Source organism: Mya arenaria, chromosome 2 (assembly GCF_026914265.1).
Source record: "Mya arenaria isolate MELC-2E11 chromosome 2, ASM2691426v1".
In the NCBI taxonomy this organism is placed as follows: Eukaryota; Metazoa; Mollusca; class Bivalvia; order Myida; family Myidae; genus Mya; species Mya arenaria.
This window is the reverse complement of record NC_069123.1, coordinates 40105912-40128039: the sequence shown is the minus strand read 5'-3', so window position 1 is coordinate 40128039 and position 22128 is coordinate 40105912. Positions and strand designations below refer to the sequence as shown.

Sequence of the window (22128 nt, the reverse complement as noted above, 5' to 3'; positions counted from 1 at the left end):
ATGACATGACGACGAAAGTTTTGTAATACATTAATGATCATTGTCCAGTCTGGATAGATAAAGGCCAGCTAGGCTTCATGCATGTCACTTTGGTTCAGTTGCATGATTGCTTCTTACAAATTAAGGGAGGCTCTTAAAGCTGCACTCTCACAGATTTACAGAATTTTTTTTTAATTTTTGTCTTGGAATGAGCCAATTTTTGTGTAAATATCTGCTAACCAGTGATATAAAATTGCTGACAAAAGATCAGATCCTAGATTTTTATATTTCGATTCGAAAATTCATGTTTTATGGCTTAAACCGTTACTAACGGGTACTTAAACCGTTACTAACGGTTTAAAATGCATGAAACATCAATTTTTGAACTTAAATATAAAAATCTGCGATCTTATTTTTTGTTAGCAGTCTTATATAATTGGTTAACATGGATTTTGGCAAACATTGGCTCGTTCCAAGACAAAAAGTAAAAAAAGTTGTCAAAACCTTTAAACTATGAGAGTGCAGCTTTAATATGGAAAGATAATACACTGATATTACAAATTAATTGGGTACGGTAATTGTAATTAATGTTCGAAGTACTGGTTTTTGTAGCTCTCCTTTATACGCTAGAAATGGACTACCTTCATTGTTGATCTTTGAGGTACACCTTGTCCTTCTTTGAAAGGGCAGCTAATTCAGACGTGAAAAAAATAGAATCTGTTGTCTGCCTCCTCGAGTTATTTTTCTTGATGGTAATTCCTTGTTCTATTTATAGCGTATACTCACCTGTAACTTCCTGTCACTTTGCAAAGTTACAAAACATGAAATGATTATGAGTTTTTAATTTTAAGACGTGTTTTACTATTATCTTATATGGTTTACGATGGAATATGGCCATCCTATACCACCCTTTGAAGAGGAGGAGTCTCATTCTGGACGGAGTTCCAGTGTTTCAGAAAGTGTAAGTTTTTATTTTAATCCTAAAAAACTAAAGCAATACTTTCAGTTACAAAAGTAAAGAACTTAAGCCAACTTGTTATACATGTATATAACTTTTTGTGACGTGTTGAATGTGAAGTAAACATTAAAAGAAATATCTGCATTAAAGTTATGAAAGCCAGAATTACAGCTACTGTATAGTATGTATCCATATTCATTGACTATATGGTTTTGAATTTTTATGTCTCAAAACTAGAAGACATGATTTATTTATAGTAAATGTTATACTGTGTCATATTATTAAGATGCTTGAATTATATGAACTTATTAAAGTCTAATTAAATTCTAATTACTCAATTGTACCATGCTGGAGAGTGTTATTTTGTGTTTTCTTCTCTAATATAAGTCTCATATCTGAATGGTAACAAATTGGCTTTAGTTGCTATAACTACCAGGTGGATAAATTACAACATAACTCCATTATATGCACTCACGTATTATTGAATGTTTTCCTTGACAACAAAATTGGTACAAAACAGTTATTTCACCCACAACTCTGTTGATTGAATTATTGACTGGTGTTGAAGCGCTCGTGTATAATTTTAATAATTCAGTTAAAAAATATTTTGAATTTTGAAAAAATAAATAAAAATTAACACCATTCCATTTATTTATTAGATTTGTTATACATCACTAGTGTGAAGTCGACATATCTTTTTTCAGTTACTCATTGTACATATCCATGATACATGTACATGCATGTGTCTAAAATGTTTAGACTTGTCAATCATATTTATAAACATTTTATATTACAGCTTAGTTACCCCTTTTCACTGAGAAATTAAGGTTTTTCCAGAGAAATACTGAATATTTTCAAGTTCAATTTCACATGGAGAAAATTAGACCTCTCTGATCTAATAATCAGTATGATCAGCTTTATAATGTACTGTAACGTTCTTGCAGAGTTACAGATAAGGTGCATAGTTCCGCAAATATGCAATTAATATCATGGAAAACGAAATTATTTTAATAACCGCGACAAACAAAATGCATAAGAAAAGGCAGAATACGCAAATGAATAAAATGAACACGTAATATTAAAAATCAGATTTGTCTAATTTGGTGAACTTGATTCGGTAGGCTTATTTAACCTCAGTTAGAAATAGATAATGATTTCTTTGATTGGCTGATCATTTTCCAGAAGCAACAAAGAAATACAAAGATTAAGGTACTTGACTATAAAAGCTTTTTGTTGATTGCCGAGTAAATACAATGCAGGCGTAAAATCACATGTTTTAATGCCAGCATTCCCTGCAAAAAAAAGTTAAAGAAAGAGGATGTTAAAAGCAGTAAAAATTTAATCAGACACTAAGACAAAATATTTGAATCCACCACAATATGAGAAGATGGTTGATAGTTAGCAATTAATTATTAAGTTTGTACAAGTTTGCTATTGATTCCTTTCACCCTACCACACTTTTAAAAGACAATGTGATGGGGTAAAAGAAACCTTAAATACTCATTGATGATGTGTGATACAGTACAGTTTTTTTTAAATTGGAGTTTAAATAGCCAAATTCATTGTACATCTTACTGTAACTCTGATGTGTGATTTATAGTTAAATAAAAAATTCACATGCTGTTACAGTGCACATACTCAGTAAAATCCACTGAAATGACTGTGTACTGTACTAATAAATCACTCAGTCTAGTTCTGAATAATAATATTTAAAACATAAAAAAGTTGACAACCAAATATGTTATTTCTATTTTATATGAAATAAAATATGGTGTTACGTTTAAATCAATATTCTCTGCTTGAAGAAATATGGCACATCCTGGTGCAATTTCAGGATTGCTGATAAATTGTTAACTTTCTGAGAAAAATATCAGTTGTACTGTTTTTAAACTTCATTTAAATAAAAATATCATTTGTATGAAAAATAATTGTACTGGAATTGCTAAGCAATGGTTTGACAGTATGGGCAGATAATTGGTACTGACAAAAAATTAGTGGTCCCTAACCACTAGCCAATACAGTATATTTTAAAGTCATAAATGTAAATGATGTGAAAATTAAAGTCATCATCTCAGAGGTTAATACTGTATCTCCTGGCCCCAATTTCTCGAAACTTCTTAAGCTTAACAGGCATAAGTCGCTTATTTCAATTAGCCAAAATACATACTAAAAATGGTTTTTGATAAATGAAAAATGGTTTATTCTGATAATCATAAAGTTTATTCCTACATAATTTCTAAAAATGATTGAAAACGTAAATATAACACATTTTATAGAACAACAAAAATAGTGAGATTAGCTTAATCCTGTTATAAGGGACTTAAGAAGTTTCGAGAAATTGGGGCCTGGTGATTTATTCTGTTAAACTGATGTGCAATTTGTTTTTCTACTGAAAATCCACTAGAGCTTGTCCTTTCACTAGAAATACAAGTCACATGTGTTCTTCCTTTACTGTGGGGATTGGAGTTGAGGCCCATTCAACCCCTCCTGCATAGAACTGGAGAGCGACTCGCTCCCCTGCATAGTCCTTGATCATGTGACACAGTGATATTGATAATCAATTAGTTGGAAATAATATTAATAATTATTCTTCAATTATTATTTGTTAATTACATGACTTTATACAACTTAGTATACTAACATACATAAAAAATGTGTTCCAGTATGTTCTGTTGCCTTTTTTTATCCATTTTGATAGCTCTAATATTTTTTTCTGGGAAAGGGTGCTTATATTTCAGGTTATCTGTGATTAATTAAACTATTATTACATTGATGAATCAGTGTACTTTACTTGGTCTCTGTAGTGTCAATATGGCAATATCATAGCCTCGCAATGACATTTTGTCAGGAAACATGGATCTCCAATAACGATAGACCCCTGCTGCATCTGATATTGGCCTGGACTTTTTAGAAATTCTTCCAAATTTGGATAACTCGGTGTTCTGCTGTTTAAAGATAGGAATCTTAAATTAATGTTGTAAATCATTCATTAACTGACTTCACAGACATTTTATAGCTCTATTATTTGGTGAGAAATTGCCAAAATTAAGGCAGCCCGATGAAAGGTTAATTGATGATTTCCTACTGTTAGGAAATCGGATAGGTACGTCATATGTGCATGAAATCTTAGTGCTCAAATGTGAGTGGGGGAAAAGGAGTTTAAAGACACTTAAAGACAGTTGACATATTTGATGGTTGAGAACACGGGACTATGGTTTAAATGTTTTGTAACCCTATGTCTAGGAAGAAGAAGTTTCCATATTCAGTAAGTATAACTTCTAAACTTAACACTTAGTGTTCAAAATTATGTTTTGTCCAATGGGATAGCAGTGTTATCCATTTGTTTGTACAATTTTCTCAGTAAATTAGCATAAACTTGCTTTATAATATTAATCGGGTAAATTGATGATATTAAACTGATGCGTTATTTAGACTGACCAGACTATTTAGTTTTGTTAATGCATACTATTAATCTTTAACCATTACATGATATTGAACATCATTAGAAAAGGTGAAATACTATGAATCAAGTATTTTAAAGTTATGTTACAGATAAACGTCACTAGCATTATTTTGTTAAAATACAAGTAAGATGATAGTTGAGTTCACTGAAAGCCTAAAACAGTTAGAGGAGGGTAAATACTATGTTTATTACTACATGTATCATTTAATGTAATAGCACAGAGTAGGTGACTTGTTTCATTGGGTACATACATGTACATGTTTCAAAGAGTTTTAATCTCCATAATCTCTACAAACATACTTTTTCAGACTTCCGTCCTGTGTTGACTTCATAGTTCTGAGACCATGTGTCATCCATGCTTCAGTCATTTTTAAATGTCGTCCAGTCTTCTTTTTTTTAATGATGTTTATTCTAGGCTAAACATAGGCTAAACATCATTCAAAAAAGAAGCCTGGCCGTCATTTTAGAATGACTAATCCATGCTTCTACTCGGAAGGCAAAATAATGCTTGCATGTCTGTGGACAATTTCAAGTTGACAGGCTATACCAAACTTGTATATGTTTAATGTCAGTTTCCAGTTCTAAAATCAAGTCCTTACTGATCAGTAGAAAAAAACAAAATGCCATAGAAAAGAAATTTTGTTCTTTTAACAAAACATGCCCTTACTTAAGCAGGTTTCTCCGATGAAAATCTTAAAAAAAAGCATTATATACATTTGCATTCTAAAGACTAAAAACCTACCCGCTTGATGACACTAAAATGATGAAATCATGCAATTTATCATGGCTGTCTCACATATACAATCATTTGCAATCCTATTATTACCATTATTTGTTCACATGTGACAATTATCGGGACAGGGTCAGTGACAGGGAATACACATTGTACGACTCGTCCCTCCAAATATTTCTGGAATCATGCAGATTTTCATGTTAACTCCTTTCATTATCCTCTTAATAGAATTTCAAATCATTAGAAGACTCAGGGGCTCATTCCTCTAATGCAAAGAAAAATAGCTGAATTAAGATTGATTGAAATGTTTGGAATTGTTCCATATGCATTTATGTTAATGAATTGTCTCCGAAATTTTCTTGTAATATGTTTGATGTCTTCTGAATCATTTTGTCCAGTCATTCTTCCTGTGTGTAGACTTAGATATAAATATATTGTAAACAAATTAAGCTTCGGTTGTCCCGTTAGCGCAGTGGTTAGCGCTCTCGCTTCTCACCAAGGTGACCTAGGTTCTTTTCCCGGCCTGGGCGCATATGAGTATGGCTAGTGGTCACCAAGCTGGACAAGTGGGTTTTCTTCGGGTTCTCCGGTTTCCCCCACAACACAAGACCACACTCTCGGGCAACATCATGCCAATAAGAGTGATTAGTATAATTTGCAATAGCTTGTTCCACAGTCATTGTATAATTAAATACGTTTAAACTTGACTAAATTAAGCTTATTTCTACCTGGAATTTAAAGGATTAAGAAAGTTATTTAAAACAAACATTTTTTTTGTTTTAAAAAATACAACTTATATTGGATGTTTCTCCACATTTTAACATGCCTGTTTTGTTTTGTTTCAGGTGTTTGTCGAGACGACTTTTGGAGCGAGCTCATCTGCGCCAGTAACTACAGTCTCAGCTGTTGGTATGTTATTTCAGTTTACAATTCAAACCATGTTGGCATTCAACTCTCTAAAGACCTCATATTATCAAGAATTCTTTTGTTCATAGGAGCGATTGTGTACATAGGAGCGATTGTATACATAGGAGCGATTGTGTACATAGGAGCTATTTGTACATTGGAGCTATTTTGTACATAGGAGCTATTTTGTACATAGGAGCTATTTGTACAAGGAGCTATTTTATACATAGGAGTAGTTTTGTGTGTAGGAGTGGGTGCATAGGAGCTATTTTGTACATAGGAGCTATTTTGGAGCTATTTTGTACATAGGAGCTATTTTGTACATAGGAGTATTTTTGTGTGTAGGAGTGGGTGCATAGGAGTCATTTTGTACGTAGGAGCTATTTTGTACATAGGAGTGGTTTTGTGTGTAGGAGTGGGTGCATAGGAGCAATTTGTACATAGGAGTGGTTTTGTGTGTAGGAGTGGGTGCATAGGAGCTATTTTGTACATAGGAGTGATTTTGTGCATAAGAGTGGGTGCATAGGAGCTATTTTGTACAAGGAGCTATTTTGTACTTCAGATCTTGGTATTATGACAATGCTAAATAGAGGATAAGATATAAATGTTAATTGAAAGTGTTAAACAAGTTGCACCGATTGATACTTAGCGCACTCTACCAAGCATTATCATTATGTGCAACAAGCTTAATATTTAAAAAAAACAATGGACACAAATGTGATAAAATATTTATAACATGTGTTATCTCTTTCAAAAAACAACGTTATGACGTCACCACAATATATGTATCACTTCATCGAAAATAATTAAGGCTTGCTATTTCATCGATGTTATAAATCAAGGACTCATTTTCCATCCTATTTTTAGCCAAAATAACCTTGACATTGATCTTACCTACACTACACACAATATGAAAAACTTTAACAAAATTCTTTTAAAATATGTTCAAATATCCAAGAATATTTAGGTTACCAATCAAACAACTTGTATTTCCTATATTCCCACTCTTGACCAGTGGTTGTGTATAATTTTGGTCAGATTCAACGTACCAGTCGGGTTGCGAGAAAAACAAAATATACTAAAAAACAACAGCGAGGGATATAGCCGTCCTTAATGGACAGCCTTGTGTGCATAGGAGTGATTTTGTACACAGGAGTTGTTTCTTACATAGGAGCTATTTGGTACATTAGGAGCTATTTTGTACATAGGAGCATTTTGTTCATAAGAGCAATTTTGTACATAGGAGCAGTTTTTGTGTCGCCTGAAAAGACGACATATAGGGGTTACTTTTGTCGGCGGCGGCGTCCGCGTCCCATTTTCGCTTGTCCGGGGTATATCTCCTAAACTATTAGTGGTATCAACTTGAAATTTCATATGTAGATAGATCTAATTGAGGGCAAGTGCAGTGCACAAGAACTGTTACTCTGGCTTCCATATTTTTAGAATTATTGCCCTTTGTTATTTTTCATGCTTAAAGTTGTCCGGGGCATATCTTGTAGAATATAAGAGTTATCAACTTGAAACTTCATATGTAGATAGATCTCATGGAGGGCAAGTGCAGTGCACAATAACAGTAACTCTTGCTTTCTTAATTTTAAAGTTATTGCCCTTTGTTAATTTTCATGCTTAAAGTTTTGTCCGGGGCATATCTTGAAGAATATAAGAGGTATCAACTTGAAACTTCATAGCTAGATAGATCTCAATGAGGGCACGTGCAGTGCACAAGAACTGTTACTCTTGCTGCCATATTTTTAGAGTTATTGCCCTTTGTTAATTTTCATGCTTAGGTTTTGTCTGTGGCATATCTCGTAAACCATAGGAGGTATCAACCTGAAACTTATTCCGTAGGTATATCTGATTGAGGGAAAGTGCAGTGCACAAAAACCGTAACTCTTGCATATATGTTTAGAGTTATTGCCCTTTGTTAATTTTCATGCTTAAAGTTTTGTCCGGGGCATATCTTGAAGAATATAAGAGGTATCAACTTGAAACTTCATAGCTAGATAGATCTCATTGAGGGCAAGTGCAGTGCACAATAACTGTAACTCTTGCTGCCATATTTTTAGAGTTATTGCCTTTGTTAATTTTCATGCTTAGGTGTTGTCCGTGGCATATCTCGTAAACTATAGGAGGTATCAACCGGAAACTTATTCCATAGGTATATCTGATTGAGGGAAAGTGCAGTGCACAAAAACCGTAACTCTTGCATCTATATGTTTAGAGTTATTGCCCTTTGTTAATTTTCAAGCTTAAATTTTGTCCGGGGCATTTCTCGAAAACTATAAGAGTTATCAACTTGAAACTTTATAGATAGATAGATCTTATTGAAGGGGATCGCAGTGCACAAAAACTGTATCTCTTGCTTCCATATTAGAGTTATTGCCCTTTGTTGATTTTCATGTTTAACTTTACCTTGCACACTTTTTTTAGCTCACCAGAGCTCAAGGTGAGCTATTGTGATCGGTCTTTGTCCGTTGTCCGTCCCTCAACAATTGCTTAAAGAACATCTCCTCTGAAACTACCTGGCCAAATTCAATGAAACTTGACAGGAAGCTTCCTTGGGTGTCCCTCTACAAAATACAACAAGGGGTTACGATCAATTAACAACAACAACAACAAAATGGTCGACTTCCTGTTTTGCTTTAAAAAACATCTTTTCTGAAACTATCAGTCCAAATTCAATGAAACTTGACAGGAAGCTTCCTTGGGTGTCCCTCTACAAAAATACAACAAGGGGTTACGATTGATTAACAACAACAACAACAAAATGGCCGACTTCCTGTTTTGCTTTAAAAAACATCTTCTCTGAAACTATCAGTCCAAATTCAATGAAACTTTACAGGAAGCTTCCTTGGGTGACCCTCTACAAAAATACAACCTACACTTGAAAGTTAAATGGCAACATCATTGTCTATAAATGAATAAAATGCCAATCTAACAGCTATAATGTCGACAGTAAATAATTCGTCAGGCGACACATCCGACTCGCGGAGTTCTAGTTTACCTAGGAGTGGTTTTGTACTTAGGAGTGGTTTGGTACTTAGGAGTGGTTTTGTACTTAGGAGTGATTTGTACATAGCAGCAATTTTGTACATAGGAGCAGTTTTTTTTACCTAGGAGTGGTTTTGTACTTAGGAGTGGTTTTGTACTTAGGAGAAGATTTGTACATAGCAGCAATTTTGTACATAGGAGCAGTTTTTTTTACTTAGGAGTGGTTTTGTACTTAGGAGTGGTTTTGTACTTAGGAACAGATTTGTACATAGCAGCAATTTTGTATATAGGAGCAGTTTTTTTAACCTAGGAGTGGTTTTGTACTTAGGAGTGATTTGTACATAGCAGCAATTTTGTACATAGGAGCAGTTTTTTTTACCTAGGAGTGGTTTTGTACTTAGGAGTGGTTTTGTAATTAGGAAAAGATTTGTACATAGCAGCAATTTTGTACATAGGAGCAGTTTTTTTTAACCTAGGAGTGGTTTTGTACTTAGGAGTGTTTTTGTACTTAGGAGTGATTTGTACATAGCAGCAATTTTGTACATAGGAGCAGTTTTCAGCAGTAGAACTGCGCTGCTGAAAATCGCTCGTAGGAATCTTGATTTAATGGCTGCCTGGCTTTCAATAAATTCTTATTAGAGATCTTTGTTGCATACGCTCCCCCACTGTGCTCAATTACACTATGCGCTTCACCATGTAACGTGCCAGACTAATGTTACCTCTGCAGGCAAATTATTAATTTAACATGCAGATTTAGCTTTATTCAAACTAAAACATCAAATTCTGAAGGGAGCTCAATTGGAAACCCCTACTGACTGTGATCTCCCATGAATGTTGTGTCACAGTTCCCAGTTTCACATTAACCATTTTTTTTTGTTGATTCCTTTTTACAATTAGTCATGAAAGGGACTCGCTCATGTCTTGGCACCAAAAATGTGTTTTCCCAGTAATGCATTTGAAAGCACTAATATTATAATTAGTTTACTCTTTGTTACTGAAATGGCAGAAAAAAAATGCAATTGAAGTAAAAAAAAACCTGGTTGTTGTTGAAGTTGTATTTGGGAGTGAACTCAGTACATTTTTTTAGAAAACTGATGCCTTATTCACTCGCCCACAAAGATTCATACCAAGCTGACAGATATTAAAACCTTTATTGAATAGATTGGTAGCATCAAATACTTATGTCAATCAACTGTTATACTAACGCTTTTCAAAATTGTGGATTGCAGAGACAATATTTGAGCATATATCAACATTTGTTTAAGTATTCCAGTCACAAGTATCTTTCAGTCGTCAGTTTTAATACTCCTATTGATTTGCCTCGCAAAAAAAAAATTGGTAAAAATTTTGTCAGACTATATATTGTGCTAAAGTAACTTGTGTAGTGTACCACGGAAGTGCAAACTTTGATTATTGAAGCATTTAATTAGAGCAGACCACAGTTACAATACAATTTCATTCCAGAAATTGGACAGACTTTCTTCTTCTAGAGGTGGAAGTTAGATAATTAAATGTAAAGTTCGTCTGAAAACCCATGATGTACCCTTCTCTCACCTACCCCTACCCCCTAATGGAGCATAATATTGATGTTTTGCACTACCACATGAAGCATTAGAAGTATATCAAGATGTCCCCAGATGTACATAATTATATATGGTTGAACTTGTAAAACAGCTGAATAAAATGTTCATTCATTAAATGATAGATCCATGCTAAAGAGTAGACATTGAATCATCCATGTTTTGTTTAAAAGGTTTTTTTGCTCTAGGGATAGGACTGCATGTGCCAACTTATATCATTCATGTTATGCTGACGGTGTTGATACTAAAAAGATTAATTTTGTTATAGTCTCATCTGTTTTTCAGAGAAAGGTATTGTCATTGTCTGGTGTCATGGTCTGGTGTCATAGTCTGGTGTCATAGTCTGATGTCATGGTCTGGTGTCATAGTTTGGTGTTTTGGTCTGGTGTCATGGTCTGGTGTTTTGGTCTGGTGTCATGGTCTAGTGTTATAGTCTGGTGTCATAGTATGGTGTCATAGTCTGGTGTCATGGACTGGTGACATTGTCTGGTGTCATTGTCTGGTGTCATGGTCTGGTATCATGGTCTGGTGTCATGGTCTGGTGTCATATCTGCTGTCATAGTCTGGTGTTTTGGTCTGGTGTCATGGTCTGGTGTCATGGTCTAGTGTTATAGTCTGGTGCCATGGACTGGTGTCATTGTCTGGTTTCATTGTCTGGTGTCAACATATACTGGTGTCATGGTCTGGTGTCATAGTCTGGTGTAATGGTTGGTGTCATGGTCTGGTGTCATAGTCTGGTGTCATTGTCTGGTGTCATATACTTGTGTCATGGTCTGGTGTCATAGTCTGGTGTAATGGTTGGTGTCATGGTCTGGTGTCATGGTCTGGAGTTGTGGTCTGATGTCATGGTCTGGTGTCATGGTCTGGTGTCATATACTGGTGTAATTGTCTGGTGTCATATACGGGTGTCATATACTGGTGTCATGGTCTAGTGCCATGGTCTTGTGTCATGGTCTGGTGTCATATACGTGTGTCATAGTCTGGTGTAATTGTTGGAGTCATAGTCTGGTGTCATGGTCTGGTGTCATGGTCTGTTGTCATAGAATGGTGTCATGGTCTGGTGTCATGGTCTGGTGCTATGGTCTGGTGTCATGGTCTGGTGCCATGGTCTGGTGGCATGGTCTGGTGTCATAGTCTGGTGTCAAGGTCTGGTGTCATGGTCTGGTGCCATGGTCTAGTGTCATGGTCTGGTGTCATATACTGGTGTAATTGTCTGGTGTCATATACTGGTTTCATGGTCTCGTGTCATGGTCTTGTGTCATTTACTTGTGTCAAGATGTCATATACTGGTGTCATGGTCTGGTGCCATGGTCTCATGTCATTTACTTGTGTCAAGGTCTTGTGTCATAGTCTGGTGTCATGGTCTGGTGCCATGGTATGGTGTCATAGTCTGGTGTCAAAGTCTGGTATCATAGTCTGGTGCCATGGTCTGGTGTCATAGTCTGGTGTCATGGTCTGGTGTCATAGTCTGGTGTCATGGTCTGGTGTCATAATCTGGTGTCATGGTCTGGTGTCATGGTCTGGTGTCATAGTCTGGTGTCATGGTCTGGTGTCATGGTCTGGTGTTATAGTCTGGTGTCATGGTCTGGTGTCATAGTCTGGTGTCATGGTCTGGTGTCATGGTCTGGTGTCATGGTCTGGTGTTATAGTCTGGTGTCATAGTCTGGTGTTATAGTCTGGTGTCATGGTCTGGTGTTATAGTCTGGTGCCATGGTCTGGTGTCATAGTCTGGTGTCATGGTCTGGTGTTATAGTCTGGTGTCATGGTCATAGTCTGGTGTCATGGTCTGGTGTCATGGTCTGGTGTCATAGTCTGGTGTCATGGTCTGGTGCCATAGTCTGGTGTCATGGTCTGGTGCCATGGTCTGGTGTCATAGTCTGGTGTCATGGTCTGGTGTTATAGTCTGGTGTCATGGTCTGGTGTCATAGTCTGGTGTCATGGTCTGGTGTCATGGTCATAGTCTGGTGTCATGGTCTGGTGTCATGGTCTGATTATTATTCATTATGCAAATGTGTAGCATGTCAAATAAAACTGGCTAAAATGTTTGAAAAGTCATGCCCCTTGATCAACTGAGAAAGACAGATGAGTGATGGAATCTGCCTGTGGTACTCTTACATTGTATGATATTTCTAAATGAAACTATTAGATGGTCAGTAAGTAGTTTACTTACTTATATTGTCTTTGATATATGATATTTCTCTTGAGCGGGGGATATTTATGCTAAAAGTGGCCAAGATTCAGTCAGTATTTGTTTTTGCTACTATATTCATGTTTCCAGCGGTTCCAAAACAAGAATAATTTACAAGTACTAAAGAATTTATGAGCAACAAATTGTTCTGAAAAGCTTGAGAGGGTTAGATTTACTGCATTTGTCAATGTTAATGGATATTCATTAGGTAAGATATGTTAAAACTGCAAAAAAAGCATCTTTATATTGATTACATCCATTACAGGCAAGAATTTCTGCAATTAAATGATTCTTCTGAGTGTTTGTCAGCATTTTGTTACACTCCTAATACCTCTTTATTTGTATTTGAAGTAGACTAATGTTATTTGTATATGGCATCTTCAAAATAGATGGAAGTCATTGATTGTATTTACGCACTGCGTAGAAAATTCAGTGAATCTTCAAGAAGCATATTTGGTTTCCAAATTTCTTTCTGGGTTTGAAAACAACTTATATTAGTTTTTCAATTACTGTAACATGTCTTACCAAATGGAAACATAGCCTGTCACTTAACTTCATAGTTCAGCTTCAATCACATTTGAAATAAGTTTGGCTTGAAATATTGTTAATTTATGTTCCTTCCTTGACTTAAAACACTTACGTTCAGTCACACTCCACACTGTGAATTCACACTCCACACTCTCCCAACTTTGGACATGCCAAGTCATGCTCGCATATCCCCCTTCCCCCATCATGCACTCAACACTTTGTGTATTACAGGTGAGGAGGCTGACAGTGTGATATCATCGACTGTCGCCTTCTCATGCCCCTATATCCCCCTTCCCCCATCATGCACTCAACACTTTGTGTATTACAGGTGAGGAGGCTGACAGTGTGATATCATCGACTGTCGCCTCCACTGGCACCAGTAACACCATCCTCAGTCATGCCGGCAGCACCGATTCCAGCGGGGTAAGATAAATATGCATATATGTCTTCCCTTCTTTTCCTCTAGTATATTCTGCTGTGTTCCTTTTATTATAAATAAGCACCTTCACACAATGATTTTTGCTTAAAAAAAATATTTCAAAATGAGTCTGCATTTGATGTAGCAATGTATGTAAGGAAAAATTATGTTACTCTGAGATATTTATGTGGATAATTGAGTGTTACGCATGACAAGAAACGAGAAAGGATGTGCAGCTGCCCGTATGCAAAGCACATTCCATAATTAAATCAAATCGGAAGTAGTATTTTGATTTACTATTGCAAAATAATCAAAACCTTTATTTTATGTCACTTTGACGATAATTTAATCAACCAATAGTTTATCTTAAAACTTACATGGGCATTTGCCATAATGACCTGATACAATTAATCTGGGAAAATTATACTCTGTGTTTTGTTGAGGCTTTATTTTGAAGGTTACTACAAGTATAAGAAATACAAACAAGGTAAACAATTTCTATGATTTAATTACTGTCGTCTGCTGCGTACACAGGATTTCAATATGTCACATTTTCTTAGAAAGAACAGGTGAAATACAAAATATTTGGTTCAGCAACTGAACAGTTTTCAGATAGAAACAAGACTTTATAGTTTTAATGATTTTCTTCCAAGCCTTACATTATCTTTGGTAAACATATACCAAGGATTAAAGGACAAAATTCTTGGCCATGCATTTGGGGATATTAAAATTTCTTGGCAATAATGTCGGGGATGGGGGGGAGGGGGTTCAAGACTGTTACTGCATGCATGATCATGCATTTTTGGGGGATTCAAAATTACTTGGTGCAAATTTTCACCATGACAAGAGTGTGTGTCACCAGCAACACTCGTGCCTGTACATTGTCACATTTGCTATTGTTTTAACTCATGGAAGCATATATAAACCATTGACAGTTTCCCTTCTCCATCTGCATTTTTATCCATTGGTTAATGAAATTGTCCAAACCCTCTCTTTGCACCAATGTTGCTAACCTGGCTTTTGTCGCATTGCAGCATTTCTAGTTTAAAATTACATGACATAAATAGTACCAGTAGTGACATCCATTATAGACCTACAACATTTACTGTTGCCGACGGGACATTTTCAGTCATGACTATTTGATAAAACTTGTTAATTGTTACATCACTTACTTCGTTACTTTTCCCCTGTCAGGTATCAGAGAGCTGGCACATGCTTGGTGTTCCCCCAAATAGCGACAGTCGACTGTCACAAACATCAGTGATTGGCGAGGAGGAGGAGGTAACTACCTAGAAGTTAACTTTGTAGTTTACTGATAATTTTCTAGCTGGATTGTGGGAATCGCTTTAAGACGATATGGTTATTATGCCCCTTCAAAGAAGTTTGGGTGTATTGCTTTGCACATGTCTGTCTGTTGGTTAATAGACCAATCTTTTTCCGATGGATATCTAAAGAAATCTTGGGTTGTGGGTATGCAAACTTGGTAGGGAGGTAAGTCATGACCAGCAGATCACCTTATTTATTTTGAGGTCAGTAGGTCAAAGTTCATAGTCGCAATGACCTAGATGACAGTAAGCATTCCCAATTGATAACTAGTGTATGCTTGGTCCTACTGTCCCCAAACTTGCTAAGGAGATCAGTCATTTCCAACATTCATCCTTTGAATGCAGCAGAACAATCACAGTGACTTTGAACACAAAACTTTGTTTGATCAATACAAAGAGAATGCATGGAACTAGTAAAAACATATAGGTAGCCACTTCATTAGACCTTTAAGCAGCAATTATCCATTTAACAAATTCACTGCCACCCAGAGGATCATTGATGTTTTACTGGAAACTATTACTCACCAACTCTTTAAATAACAGTTAGAACTCGGTCAATAAATATATGCACTATCTTCTAACTTGAAGGGATGTTGGTCATAACCTAAATTGCCCCACAGACATTTTATGTGAAGGGACTAATTGGCTGCCTTTAGGAGTGCATGTTTGTTTTACAAACAACTCTTGTGCCCTAATTATGGCTATCCATCCGACATGGCGCAATCCGAAACATTTCTCATGTTACTGTGACAGCTCTTGTTATTGTAATAAAGAATCACTTTGAGTCTGTTCCTTGAACATATAGCCGTTCCAGTATTTATTTAGAGTGGTTAAATTAAGTCCTTGGGCTCAAACCCATAAACTGATTCCTCCCTAATACAAATTCATACTTTTTATTGTTTATGATATGAGAAATTATAGTGACATTATGAATTTATGCCTTTTAATTTCAAAAAAAGTTTATATATGTTTTATGGACAGTGTATCATTTACAGCATCAGTGTTATTGTGTTCACACCATTCAGAAGTCATAATGCACTCCAGAGAATTTACAGGGCTGCATGTCTGAGTTACATATCAATTATGTAATACAACAGTGAAATAATTCACATTATAAGGCTTTTACAAGTCATCTGAGCAGTCAATAAAATAGTTCATTCATTGTTTGAATCTTAATATGGTGGTAGACCATGATATAAATCTGTAATAATCGCACTATGCATGAACACAATCTTTCTGCGAATATTCGTGAAATAAAACATTATATTACACAACATGTTTTATCCTTTTCTCCTCTTCCTGAGTTTGAATGTTCTCTGATTTATTTGCACTGTTTATTGTGATTTCTTAACTCTTTCCTTGAATAGTATAAAAGAAGAAAAGTATGTATTCTACTACGGTATAGCAATGTGGAATTATAACAATTTCTGAAGAAACTTGACTTCAGATTTTAACTTAAAACGAAGATGGGGGGGGGGGGGGGACTCATGTTAATACAACTGAAAGGGAAAACCTCTACTCAAAAATCGTTGATCTGATTTAACATAATTTCACAGATATGTTCCTTTGGTAACCCAGGTGTATCCAATTGCTGCACCCCATGTTTTTTTAAAAACATGGCTGTCAGGGGGCGGGCCTCCTTTTCACTTTATATCTATGTGTAATGTCTATATGGAAAACTGTGAAAATCTCCTCAGAATCTAACCTGAGAGTTTGCAAATAATCATGGTGTCTGGACCATAACTCATTAAAATAATGAGTGGTACATGTGTTTTATTATCACAATAAATACAGGTCAAGTTGATTTTGGTAGCAAACCCAACACTTTTTCAAGTAACCCTTTTCAAATTAGAATTTGCAAAATAAAATGTTGCCTGGACGATTTCTTATGACAGGGTTGAAGGATTTCAATATTTTTTGTACTCATGTGCAACACCTTGAAATACAGGTCAAGTTTGTCTTTGTTTACAAACCACCAATGATTGATGGAGTTCTGGCCTGCCTTTGAAAGAAAATGATTTATCATTCCTGTGTCCAGACAGCAAATAGTGGTCATTGTCTCTCCTGCAACAGCTCTAGTTATTGTGTGCAGATAAAAGTTTTATAAAATAAATTCACTAAAAAGAAGTTCCCGTAGTTTTTTGTTTAAAATTTGTAAGCTTTCCTCTCCGTAGCTCAAAACTTTTGTGACCACACGATGAATAATGACACATTCTTTTACTTTTTACAGACAGTTGTGGTTTTTGTAGAGCCTCCAAACAAGAAGTTGTGTTGCCGACTCTGTGGTCGCATTTTTAAGGATCCTGTGATAGTGAATTGTGGGGTAGGACTTGAATATTGACAAGTTCATGTAATTCAGGACAAGTATTCTAACTTAACCATTGTAATGATTACTTGGAGAGCCAACCTTTCGAGGGATGGAATGAAGATAACACCAATTGTATAAGAGTATTATTAAGTGTTATTTGTTTTCCATTTAATTTTTTTCTAACCATATGAAACTTATACTATAATTGAAAAACAAAATCAGTTAAGTATCATCCTTCCAAATATACATTGATTTAAAAACAAGTGTATAGAACTGCTTAAGACACATGTATATTTTGTTTAATATATTGACTATGTGTAATATTGAGTTTTATATCCTCCCTTTTTTCAGCATACATACTGCAGGCGGTGTGTTAATCAGCGACCTGATGGTCAGTATACAATCTTAAATGTTTAGCTCGACTATTCGAACAATAAGGAGGGCTATACTAATCGCCCGGACGTCGTCGTCGGCGTCTGGTTAAAGTTTTAGGGCAAGTTGGGATTTTCACTTATAAGTCCAATACCCTTCCTTCAATTGACTTAATACTTCACACAGTTGTTCAGGGCCATCACATGATAAGGTTAGATAACTCCATATTATCCTTTATACAAATTATGGCCCCTGACTATGGAACTTAGGTTAAAGTTTTAGGGCAAGTTGGGATATTTATTAATAACTTCTATACCCTTTGTTCAATTGACTTAATACTTCACACAGTTGTTCAGGACCATCACACAATGAGATTACATAACTCCATATTATCCTTTATACAAGTTATGGCCCCTGATTGACTTAGGTTAAAGTTTTAGGGCAAGTTAAAGTTTTAGGGCAAGTTGGGATTTTCACTTATAAGTCCAATACCCATTATTCAATTGACTTAATACTTCACAAAGTTGTTCAAGACCATTACACAATGAGGTTTTATAACTCCATATTATCCTTAATACAAGTTATTGCCCCTGATTGACTTAGGTTAAAGTTTAAGGGCAGGTTAAAGTTTTAGGGCAAGTTCGGATTTCAATAAAAAAAACTTATATACCCTTCATTCAATGCACTTAATATTACGCAGAATTATTGACAACCATCTTACAACAAGGAACATATCTCCATTTTAACCCTACATACAAATTATGGCCCTTGAATGATTTTTTTTATTATTTAAATTCTTTTGAAATGCACATTTATGTATTCGTAACCACATTTTCATATTGAATGACTTGCGTCATTGTTCGGGCGGGCTGGTGGGAGGTCAGCATCAAAGTCACCATATGTATTGAATAATTTTAGCTTTCTAGCTAGGTTTGACATAAAGAGACCAAACTTGGTAAATACGAAGAGTTTATGGAGACCTTTTATTGGAATGCGTTTGAGGCCCCTAGGATCAAGGTCAAGGTTACTATTAATAGAAAAAGGGTTGGTATTGAATAACTTAAGTAAAGGTCTTCATATTGTGACCAAACTTGGTATATAGAAAGAGTTTATAGAGACCTTTCCTGAGATTGTGTTATGGGCCCCAAGAGTTATGGTCTAGGTCAAGGTCACTGTTGCTAAAAATAGAAATATGGTTAGTACTAAATAAGTCAGTAAGGGTTGATATAGTGTGACCAAACTTTGTATATAGGACAAGTTTATGCAGAGCTTATATGGATTGCTTTTTGGCCCCCTAGGGTCAAGGTCACTGTTTCTTAAAATAGATTACTATTTCAGTAATGGTCGACCTACTGTGACTAGACTTGATATGTAGGAAGAGTTTATGGATGACTTCCATAGGATTGTGTTTGGGGCCCTTAGGATCAAGGTCACTGTTACAAAAAACAGAAGAAAGCAGTTGAAACTGAATCTTTTCTGCCAGTCATTAAAAACCTGGTTTTGTCACATCGTGATTCTTGTTCACTTTTTTATTTGGTTGTTTTATTGCTTTTGACAGGCACATAATACATCGTTATTGTATTTACTTCTAAGTCAAGCGGCATAGTCGAGCGTCTTATAAATGCATGTGCTTTTACTTGAACTTATTAAAAAGTGCCATAAAACCTAGAAAAGGACTTTCAATTTTTGGTTGTCTGTTTTTGAAAGAAAAAAGTTCAAGGTATTGTCAAAGCTTTTGTGCTTTTGACTTGAGTGGCAGCTTCAGGGTTTGTTTGTTTTTTAAACCATTGACTCAAGCCATATTTCTAAACTGTTATATTATATTCAAATGAATCCTTATACACATGTTATTATAGACAACAGGCACATTTTACAGCAAGGCCCGTAACTCCAGCTAAGCCGGTAACTCCAACAAGGCCCATAAGTCCAGTAAGGCCCATAACTCGAACAAGGCCCAAAACTCAAGCAAGGCCCATAACTCCAGCAAGGCCATAACTCTAACAAGGCCTATAACTCAAGCAAGGCCATAAGTCTAACAAAGCCCATAAGTCAAACAAGGCCCAAAACAGCAAAAAGGCCCGTAACTCCAACAAGGCCAATAACTCTAGCTTTAATAATTGTTGAGTTATGCCCTTATTTCAACTAAAAAGACCCAGATGAGCATTGGCATTCACTACATCGCACTCTTTTTAATATATATATACATTATCCATCACATGCGCTTAGCTTTGACGTTAATCTAGTTTTAAAAATCTTCTCTTTATGAAATAAGCAATATCACTGTATCATAATGCAATCTAAGCAATTTAACCATATTTACACAGGGAAGATGGTGAGCTCCAAGATTTATTACGTCACTTTAATCATGTCTCCCAGCTCCCAGACATACTGGCAGTATGATTAAAATCCAAGTTACTTTCAAACGAGAGGAACTTGGATCATACCAATTGAATTACATCGCTCAGAAATTGTATTGACCAAATATAGAGAGTCCTATTATAAGAAAGCAAATAGAGGGGAAAAAGATGAAAGTTTTTTTTGTCTAAATGAAATCTGATTTGTACTCGGTTAATAAAATTAGGCTTGATTTCCTTTAGAAATATTTGTATGATCATCCATATACCCAAAACTCTTCAGAAAAAATATGTTTTAATTAAGTTACTTTGTTTTCATTTATAAAATTCTAAAAAAGGTTTTATTAATATGATAAAACTTACTTACAGTAACTATACATCATACTGTACAGTAGGTTTAAAATGTATTTAGAGCTTATAATTGTTTGTGTGTTTTGTAAAGTTAGAATACAATTTGTCTTGTACTATAATTTCATGATTTTTTTAATAATATTTACCTGTGTATTTACCTATCCTTTAAACAATTAGTGTACAATTATGAATACATTTTCTGAAGTTTTCTTAGTCATTTTTCAAATTACAGAGAATTGTCCAGTAGATGGTCACACGTTGGGTGTGGTAGTGGCCAACATTGCGGTGTCGGAACAAATCGGGGAGATGACGGTGTACTGCAAGTATGGGTGTCACCTCTCCGAGGATGGCCAGACTCACATACGAGACACCACACGCTGTCCAGCAATTGTCAAACTGGCCAACAGAAGGTGAGACTCTACTAAATAATACTTAAATAATTGGATAAAACATGATGGTCAGTAACAATTTACCTCTGAGTGGAAAAAATATAAATTTTGAGGGTTGGATGCAGAAAGGTCTTTAGTGACACTAAATATTGACATGCGTAGAACCTTTTTGCCCAAACTTCTCAAAATCTACATTTGATTTGGCATTGTTAAGTATATGAATTAAAAAAACAACTTTTATGTAATGTTATTTAAAGCTACACTTTCACAGATTAAATTTTTTGACTGTTTTATTTTTTGTCTTGGAGCGAGCCAATTTTTGTGAAAATGCATGGAAACCAGTTATATAAGACTGCTGACAAAAAATAGATCGCAGATTTTTATATTTAAGATAAAAAATTGTTGTTTTATGCATTTTTCCTAAACCGTTAGTAACGGTTTAAGCCATAAAACATTCATTTTTGAACGGAAATATAAAAATCTACGATCTGATGTTTTGTCAGCAATCTTATATCATTGGTTTGCAGATATTTACGTAAAAAATTGCTCTTTCCAAGACAATATATAAAAAAGTTGTAAAAATGGTATATCTGTGAGAGTGCAGCTTTAAACAGCTAGAAACATTTTGAGACACTTCAAGGGTTAAAGTAAGTGTAGGCATATAGAAAATCATAGTAAAAAAAATGTATTACTTTTAAATGTGAGCAATTTCATGTCATGCAGGCATTTTTACATGAAATTTTTACTTTTGGGGCTAAGGTTACAAAAAAAACTTATTTGCTGTTCTGTATTTCTGGTAATGGCTGTGTACAGCTGTTTGACTTGACAGGATAGATTAGCTAAATTGACTGGCCAACATGAGCTCTGAATTATGTGTTTTCTATGCAATCATTCATTGTCCGCATGAACATGTTCTCTCTGAAAAAAACATTATGGTACCTATCAGTCCAGCAGGAGAACTGGGAGGAGCTAAAATATTTTTATGTATTAATAGATGAATAAAAAATCTCCCCAGCAAAATTGAACTGACATTATGTTTCTGGGTGTGATGTAAATCTCAGCTATGTGCATTAATTTAGTGCAGTTTTGTGCAATAAAACTTCGTTTAAAATTATTTATAACACTGTTTAGGAACATATTGGTGAAAAACTCGGGCCTTTACTCATTCTCTAGAGTCCAGCTGAATATTTATGATAAAAGTGTTCTTTTTAACACATAGAAAAGAATGTTTTATGGTCAAGATGGAGGATAAACTTCAGCTAATTTTGACAATATGGGTATAAGA

General features: G+C 35.2%; 1 protein-coding gene across 2 annotated transcripts in view; it reads left to right on the top strand.

The window, feature by feature from the left end:
- Nucleotides 1–766: 766 nt before the first annotated feature.
- The window catches only part of LOC128211046 (E3 ubiquitin-protein ligase TRAF7-like), a 54754-nt gene continuing 33392 nt past the window's right edge, over nucleotides 767–22128 (top strand). For both annotated transcript variants that reach the window (XM_052915449.1, XM_052915440.1), the window contains exons 1-7: nucleotides 767–940; nucleotides 5979–6042; nucleotides 13655–13749; nucleotides 14939–15025; nucleotides 17300–17392; nucleotides 17729–17768; nucleotides 20687–20864. In XM_052915449.1, the coding sequence (XP_052771409.1) occupies nucleotides 863–940; nucleotides 5979–6042; nucleotides 13655–13749; nucleotides 14939–15025; nucleotides 17300–17392; nucleotides 17729–17768; nucleotides 20687–20864 (635 nt within the window). In that variant the 5' untranslated portion in view covers nucleotides 767–862. The remainder of the gene's footprint in view (nucleotides 941–5978; nucleotides 6043–13654; nucleotides 13750–14938; nucleotides 15026–17299; nucleotides 17393–17728; nucleotides 17769–20686; nucleotides 20865–22128) is intronic.